Consider the following 9500-nt stretch of genomic DNA (forward strand, 5'->3'; position numbering starts at 1 on the left):
AAAGTGGATCTATAATTATGTTATTTACGGATCATAGGCTTTGCAAAAGGTCTATTAGAGCATCTCCAACCATACAAAGCCTTTGGCTAAAAAATGAGTTGGCATTCCAAAATTAAAAAATATAGCCAACGTCCTGAAAAAATAGCACTCCAACCACACTAATCTATTGTCTATAATTTTAGCCAACCTCCTATGGATATCTATATTTGTCGAACCTCTACAGGTCTGTAAAAAATCTGTAGGAAGATTACACATCATTTATTACCATATTAAACTGATATATTCTATTTTAACAATTTAAAATATTAATAACATACTATTTTTAAATTGTAGCCAACCAGTATAGCCAATACCATTGAAGCAAAATGTCTTACAGGTTCAGCAAATTTTACATAATGTCTTACAGGTCCAATTTAGCCAACGAATATAGCCAACACCGTTGGAGATGCTCTTAGTCCATTATTATCGAAATGCCTCAAATATTGTGATGCCAATCCAGCCCATCTTCAAAGATTAATATCCGGGTAAAATTGCTTGGACATATACAATTCTAAAGTTGCCCAAACGACCCTATAACATATATCTAGCCATTTAAAGTGGTTTGTTAAAGGTTGAACTAGCTAGTCAATTTTAGAGTTATTATCGACAAAAGTAGGTGATTGGTTTAAACTTGTCAGTTATGCCCTTTTGATCGGGTTTAAGGAACATAATCGATTATATTAAGGAATATAATCGATTATATTAGAGTTGTGGTTGATTATATTACTTTATATTTTAACGATATACACAAATGTGTTACGTGCAAATCATGTGAAGAAAAACATGACCCGACTAACTCAAATGACGGAAGATCAAAATCAATCACACAGATCTCATTTACAACATCGATTTTTGTTGCCCATAATGATGCATCAACCGATCAAGCCACTACCAATGTTCAGTTTTGAATATCTCGAATATAAAAGACCGCTCCTAAAATTACACCAGCGTTCCATCTGTTCTAGGTACAAATATTTTGTATAAAAAAATTAATTTTTCTCAAATTCTGGATCAAAACCATAATCAATTAACAAGCTAATTAGAATCGACCACCAGACCACCAGTTATCCGTCTAAGATTTGTAATATCAATGAGAGGATGTTGTTTTATTTTATTTCTAATTTGTAATTAACCAACCATCACTGCTTGGATTTGATGAATTTGAGATTGTTGAGCATGATGTTTAAATGTATAATCACGTTGTTTTTATAATGCAATAATATAATTCAGATTTTCTTTTTATTTTATATTAAAATTTATATCTCTACTCAAACAAAATTAAAAGGTAAAGTTGAGAATCTTATTGGATTAAAAAAAAATCTTTTGGAATTTTTTCTTTTATATTTCTAGCTCAGTATATTTCATAATATTCTTTTGGATTTGTAGGTGTTGTAATCTATCTTAGCTTCCTTTACGCGTCACATATAACAAAAGTAAATAAAGATTAAAGAGCGTCATAAATTATAGACTAACCCTAGCTGCAGGTGTGGAAAAAAAACATGATGAGCTCTAGGAAAATGTTCAGCGTTCAAATTACAATATAAATCCAACGAGACGAATATATAGACGAGAGTTTCAGAAAACCTGGTTTATTTAAGTGCCAGTTGCACGCCTTCAAACAAAAAAGTGCCAATTGCTCTACTTGCCTAGCTCGATTTTCTGTATACGTACAACGAATAAAGGGTTAAAATAGTTTGAACTAGTCAGAGGAAGTTACTATGTACGTACAAAATGTGGCGATCGATCCCCCGAGTTTATTACATGTACTGAGTCTACTGACCTTGGACTGCAAAATGAGTGTAAAGCTAAGTAGGTCTCATTCTCTATTCATGCAAATATCCATATTTAATTACAAATGCATCGCTTATATATATCTCTTTGCAGGCCGATTATATATGTTATATATATTTTTTATTATTTCACCTGTAATTGTGAATATTCCATTTTTGTCTCTTAAATTTTAATTTTATAATTGTTCGATATTACTTTAAATTAATTATATGTGAATAAAAATACAGGATTGATACTAGACCCATTGATAATTCCTAGGTATTATTATTAAAATTAAATTTATGTGAACGGATATTAATTTCGAAAATCAACTAGCTAGGATGAGTCAAATTATACATACATATAATATATATTTTTGAACTGATACCAAATGATTAGTAAAATTGTGGGGTTGTTTGGGTAAAATTAAAAAAATATTTCTTGCTTTAAGTAAAGAAGTTAGCCAGAATTGATAAGTAAATTAAAATTTATAATTGATTAAACTGTTTGGGAAATAAATTGAAGTCCGGATTAGCATTTTCAACTTTCAATATATGATTCTGACTTTTTACACAAATAAGAGAAGATGTAGGTTTCTTATAAAAATAAGCCTAGCGCTCTCCAAAAGATGCAGTACATCTTTGACCCTAGCTACTCATGGGAACATGTCAAGATTTAAGGCCCGGACTTAACTAATACATTCAGGTAATCGGCTTATATTGAATTACTAAATCACTAAATACGTAATATACAAACGAACGAAAAAAGACAAAACACCAAATTCTTTCTACAGTGAAAGAGCTTAAAATCAAATTACATATTGACCTTTAATTAATTGAGAAAAACGTTCGAAGTAGGTCAAAAGGGTATCCAGACAAGAACCCTGAAATTACAAAACTGAACAATTTAGAAATATATTAATTTGGTGTTTAATGAGTTAACATGATATTAGGAGCAGCTGGAGGGGAATGTGCATAGTAATTACCATGTAAATAATATGCATGTATGGTGCTTTAATTGACGAAGTCTGCATAGAACTGTAAAGCGAGGTAAGTTGGCATTTAAGCTACGGACATTAGGAAAAATTAACATGCTAAGTAACAAAAATAGTATTTCCAACTAGTAAACACTCTTAACAAATCATATGTCCTCTTCTGTTTCCTTTCTCACATTCCATTGCGATGTGAAAATTGTTTATTAATTCAGATCACGATCTTGTTTATCTCACAACACTGCAGTCCCAGAGTTATTGAAGGCGGATAAATTAATTAAAGAGCACTTACTGGGAAGGGGCCCGAGATTAACCTAACATATCAGTTCGAAGGAGATCAATATACGGCAAGGACCGTGGTCCCATGTCCCCTTACATGAACTAGTTTGATTAACAAGCTTTTTAAGAACTTAATATTTACCTTTAATTTGAATGACCTAAAATGAGATAGTTGACATTAAACGTGTATATAGATGTGTTGTTGTAATACTTTTAAATTGATATTATAGATAAAAGTTTTATTTCTTTTGAGATATAAAATAAATTAGCACATATGAATGGGATGGAGGGCAGATCAACAAAAAGATTCAAGAATTAGGTCGTAGTGAAATTCACATTTAAACTAGAGTCTTGAAATAATTGTCATACTTCATTAATTTAATCATAAATAATACTTTTGATTTTCAAAATTTATATATAATCATTAACATCATTCATCATGAATAATCATTATTCTATTTAGTATGTATTATAAAACATAACGTCTCACGATTTATAAAATAATTGTTATACATATTAATTACATTGTATAACATAATCTAAGGTTATCAGATGTTTAGAGATATTATTAAACAAAAAAAAGGTTAAAAATTTAAATTATTAAATTATATTTTATCTGATTTTGAAGAATGTGTACTCCACCACTGCACTTGAACCTAGATTCTATATGGGATTTTCTATGGTGTGCCCAAGGGCACACAATAGTCCCTAACTCCAATAAAAATAGCTCTTTTTGATTGGTGGATGAATAATAAATGATAATGACCCCCTGCATTCACATCAAATCCACCAATCAGAATAGGCCATTTTTATAGAATTTAGTGATTATTGTGTGCCCTTGGGCACACATTAGAAAAACCGATTCTATATAACTGTAGTCATATATCAATGTTGAAATCATAAATCTTATATCTGAAAATCTAGAAGTTTGATCAACATGCGGCTTATTTAAAAAATAAAGCAAGTCAGATTAATGGGGTTAACATAAGAGTCAACCGGTCAACTTATCACGCAGAATCATCTTTGAAATTTCACTCTTTCGCTAGATGAAAGAATAGTCAAAATGTACATACATGAAGAAGTTCCTAAGTCTAGCGTAATAGTAATAAAAAATCATAGTAATAATTTTGGCACCACTGGAAGTCACTGTCTGAACGGAAAATGTAATCAAGTGTAATTACTTCAAAATTAAATTACTATATGTCAGTATGTAAATCTCTCTTTTTTTGGTTAAATTTCTCGAGTTATATACAATTTTTTTAACGCCCTTGATGAGGTCAATTAGTATCTAGCTAAATGTAGACCATACGATAAAGAACAGATGCCAGAATAATCGCGAGTTATCAGCTGGCCCAAGACGGTTTGTTTGTGGGCTTCAACATTTAACAGATGCTAAGCCCCCCTTTTCCTTTCTAAAGTCCAATTAGTTGTTTCGTTACCATCGTTCACAAAAATTTAAATATTAGGAGCTTCTCCGGTAGAGTACTCCTGAAATAAATTTTAAATATAAAGAGGGTATAAAAAATAGTGTTTTAGTAGATTTTATTATCATTTTGAAAATTTAAGAGTTTATTTTCAATCTTTTTAAAAAGTATTTGGATGGTCTTTAACTAATTATCATTGAATCTAATATTCACTTTAACCCAGTTTTAACCACTTCTGTCTCCTACCTTTCTTTAAAATAATAATAAAAATTTAAAGAGCAAGTACGAAAAATAGCTTTGGAATTGTGATGATATTTAATGAAATGAAGTACTTTGTTAGAGCATCTCCAAGAGACTCTTCATTTAGGCTCCTAACTTGAGATTTGAGGTGAGAGAGGAAAAATGTTACTCCAAGAGACTCTTAGTGGCTCTTTAAATCACTAAGAGCCTCTTGTTTCTCTCTCCTCTCTCCTCAAAGTTAAGAGCCACCACATTGCTCTTAACTTATTTTTTCACAATTAAAAAATCCTTCCCTCCAATTCACCTCCATCTTTCCATCTCTTTTGTTATAATGGAGCCCAATATATGAATAAAATATGAAATAGAGAAGAGATGTAGAGTGTATTGTTGGAGTTTACACTTTTAACTTTGTTCTAAATTGCTAAGAGCAAGTCCAACAGCTGCCCTATATCTAGTGTCCTAAGTCATAATATAGGGCATTTGATAAAAAAAACTTGATCCAACAATATCCCAGTGATGCCCTATATCACTAGGACAACCCATTCAAGTCCTATTTTTGAGGCACTCTCTCTCCTTGCCCTATCCCATATTTTATAATAAATTATTACGAACACTCTCTTTTTCTCTCTATTTTTTATTTTGTATTAATGATGAAAGTAAACTTTTAATAATAAAATATTAAACATATAGTGAAAATAAGGCACATTGTTGGAGTTGAAGTTAGTAGAATATGTCCTAAACTACTGGGACATAATTTTTTATATTATATTTAGGGCTCCAACTGGACACTGTTGGACTTGCTCTAAGAGTCACATTTTTTATATTATATTTAGGAGCCAACTAGGAGGCTCTTGGAGATGCTAAGGAGTCATGTGTTGGGTTTGTTTGGGTAAATTTTTCTTTTCAAATTTAAGAGCTTACTTTTTACAAACATTACATATTTTATAATTTTTTTAAATATAAATATTAAAGAAGTGTTTTATGTTCGTTATTTAGCAAAAAAATTAGAGTATATTTCAGAAAAAAAACCCTTTTATGCTAGAAATAATTCTTTATTTTTGATAAAGTAATGTTAACTGAACGATCACAGTATTATTTTCCGGTAAGAGATGCTTGAAAACTCTATATTGGGAAATTTGATAACGACGGAGTTGAACAAAGGCGCGCATATATATAAACGAACAAGGAGAAAGAAAATAGCAAGTCAGAGTTGAAAAAGAAGGGAGAAATTTGAAAAAAAGGAGAAGGAGAAGGTATGATATGATGGTAGTGACGTCTACCCACTGAAACTCTTTATCCCATACTCTCTTCACTTTCACTAAAACAAACACTTTGCCAGGTTCTCTTCAACCCCCCAAATTTGATATGTCCCTTTTTCTTTGTCTTTCAACAAAGAAATCAGATTAATAACATCACCTGCTCACGGGTGGGGACCCACCTAAGAGGAGAGTAATGACTTCTTTGCCTTGTTTTGCAATGGAGGAGTTTTGAAGTGACTGCAATATACAACTTCTTCTTAATGAGGAAAAGCTGAGCCATGTTGCCACAGACTCCCAGTGCTCCCAAGTTAACAATTGTTGGGAACTAGCAAACTATGCTAAATGCTTGCTATATCACTCATCATCATCATTCACTTTGACAATACTTTGGAGGGAGAGATTCAGAGAGAGAGAGAGAGAGATTGAGAGAGAGGGAGAGAGACTGAGGGTGATGTACATAGACGACAAGACACATGTTTTGGTGGTACAGAAGAGTGTTTAACTTGTAGCAAGTATCTAAAATATCCCCTCCTTGACATTCCTTGACAGAATTGTTTCTTATTCTTATTGATGATATAAAACATTAAATGAGCTAGCTACACACACAGAAATTAATTCATTTCTATGTATATACTGTACTAACAGATTGAAAGGAGCTGGCTCTGGCTACTAACAGAGACATATATCCCTCCATTATACACCTTCATTAAATGCTATATGCTTCCAAGTTAGATCTTAGTATCCTAGCAGTAAATCTAGTGATATGTGGTCATGATCAGTATTAAATAATTAACTACATTTCATATGTTATTAGATATATATGTAATCTAGCTATTTTTTAGTCACTAAGAGGTTAAGGTGCACTTTGGAAATGGACTTATGTAAATAGTAGTTCCATCTGCTTAATCATTCTATTTTGTTTTGTATACCACATTAAGACACTTGCGAACTTTGATTCTATTAGCTAGTATAATAAGCATAAGACTAAGACAATAACCCTTTTTAATCAAACCAGATTGTAATTCCTTCAAAGTATAACGACACTGCAAATTGCATCTTACTTGATAATTAATTAATTACTCAACTATATTAATAGTCTGATAATAAATATATATAGTATCCTTTTGCATGCATACAATATGGTGATATATGGAAAGAGGATCTGAGTATTACTAGTAGTTGATGTTGGAACATTGTGACTAGGACATCGATCATCATCAGTTACTACAGTAAGTCATATTACTAGCTCATTCTTTTCATAATCACTTAGATAGGTTTTATGTATAGGAAAAGCCACCTTAGTTAAACTGACTTGGTGCTTCTAGCTAGCTAGCTCGAAGTATGATGCTAACTTATGGATCGATCATCTTCGTTAATCAAGTAGTTTTATGCTCACCTAATAATTGAAGGTACTGATGCATATATTAGGACAAGTCCAGTAGTTATGCTAAGATAAACGGAGCTATTGCTATAATTTAGCTTCAAAAAGTGATTTTTCTGCTAAAATAATAACATGTCTCCAGTGGTCGATGTTATATCTTGTCCCAAATGTAACTTATTCTCCGGATACTCCACTGTTTTATCTATAAATTTAATATTTCAAGTTAACTTTACATTAAGAACCCCATTATATATATATATATATATATATATATATATATATATATATATATATATATATATATATATGTTAATTTTTCAAGCTAACTTTACACCATAGACCCCATTATATTCACTTTTTTCGTGTGATGAAAATTATAGTTCCGTCTATCTTTTTATTCCATCTATCTTTTTGTTCCATATATATTTTAGAACAAACTATAACATTGTTATATTTTAACACAAGATATAGAACACCGTTGGAATGACTGTTTTTTTTAGTTTTCATTATATGATATATATAGCTGCAGAATGAGACATAGTACACTGTTGGACTCGCTTATGATGTAACTACTGATATATACTTTGACGAGGGCAAAAACAGTCCAGAAGTGGAAGTGTTCAGCAACAATCTAGCTATCATATGCAGTTCATATCGGATGATCATATACATGAATGATGATGGAGAATTAATAGTATAATATATTTTAAACAGCATTAGCCGCGACTAACAAGGGTTGCAGTTCTATACAAGAGATTAGATACAAATCCTTCATTAATTTACTTAAAAATATACTATAATTTCACATCATTATAAGAAGGTTCGAGTAGATTAACATTACTCATGAAAAATTAACTACACTTTCTGGCATATTGCAGTAGACATATCCTAGTTCTTTACACCACTCCCAATGAACACCATCTCCTCCTAGACAAGATAAAGAAGATTATACAAGCAGGATTAAGAGCTAATTAAGCATCAAGATCTGCCACAGTTTCTTCTTTCCTCTCCAAATCTTCGACCTAGCCAGCACAAAATTAAAACTCCAGTAATCCTAGAGAGGTGGTGCAAGGAAACTCGATCGTCGCACACTTCAACATCAACAAACTAAACGACAGAAAGATTAATTAAGCATTGATTGATATCATAATATAGTAAGTAGTGAAGAGTAAACAAATATTAATAATTAGAAGCTCCCAAGCCGAAGCTCCAAATCCAAATCCTCACTCCCATCACGACCAGTGCTGATGGCCATGTTCAAATCCAAACCCAACAACTCATGATCATTCTCCTTGTTGTGAACCCTAGCCTCATCTTTCTGGTCTTGCTTCACCACACCTCTGACCTCATTTCGGTTATTCACTTCCACGGCCAGCTTCTTTCTTATCTCCATTATCTGAGGACTTACATCTTGATCCAAAACCACGTTATCATCAAAATCCCTAGCACGCCCCGTGTACGTCAAGAATCTGGTTGCAGGCGCCTTCGGTGATGAAGTCCGGGTCGATGGCGAAGGAAAGAGCAGTTTATGATCATGATTAAGGTTAGGTTTAGGGTTAGGGTTTGAATGGAGATGCGGAGCAGTATTGATTTCTGACGACGACGACGACGAAGAATGCTGTGTAAGCTGTCTGGCACGATCTCTCCTGTGAACATTCATATGACCGCCTAAAGCTTGAGCAGATCTGAACTCTTTCTTGCAGAAGGTGCAATTGTAGTTTCTTTGAGGCCACGAGAAGCCGTAGCTTCGATCTCTCTCGAAGCTAAAGTTTGTGCCGTCCCATCTTCCCTTAAACTTGTCTCTCCCACTTAGATTCATCTCCCTAGCAAATAGATCGGATCGTGTAGCTAATAGCTCACTTGGCTGATAAGCAAATTATTTGATCGAACAGCGACTAGAGGGGGGAGCTTGGCATATCAGAATTATGTGTACTGATATAATAGGTCTCCTTCGTTTATCTTATGATGACTAGCTAGCTGTGGCTTGTTTATATACCACATTCTTAAGAAAATAATAAAGTGAATTATTTTAAGACAACTCAATTTCAATCCGTTCATTTTGCACTGTACATATTGGATGAACGGTACAGATCAGGCGACAGTCGGACAATACTCTC

The 9500-nt window shown here is 32.6% G+C and overlaps 1 protein-coding gene across 1 annotated transcript; it reads right to left on the reverse strand.

Moving 5' to 3' along the window:
- Window positions 1-8569: 8569 nt before the first annotated feature.
- LOC108208543 (transcriptional regulator SUPERMAN) lies at window positions 8570-9202 on the reverse strand. The gene has a single exon (XM_017379074.2). The coding sequence runs from the start codon at window positions 9200-9202 to the stop codon at window positions 8570-8572; it is 633 nt and encodes a 210-aa protein (XP_017234563.1).
- Between the last annotated feature and the right edge of the window lie 298 nt (window positions 9203-9500).

The sequence above is a fragment of the Daucus carota genome, chromosome 2 (assembly GCF_001625215.2).
Source record: "Daucus carota subsp. sativus chromosome 2, DH1 v3.0, whole genome shotgun sequence".
Taxonomy (NCBI): domain Eukaryota; kingdom Viridiplantae; phylum Streptophyta; class Magnoliopsida; order Apiales; family Apiaceae; genus Daucus; species Daucus carota.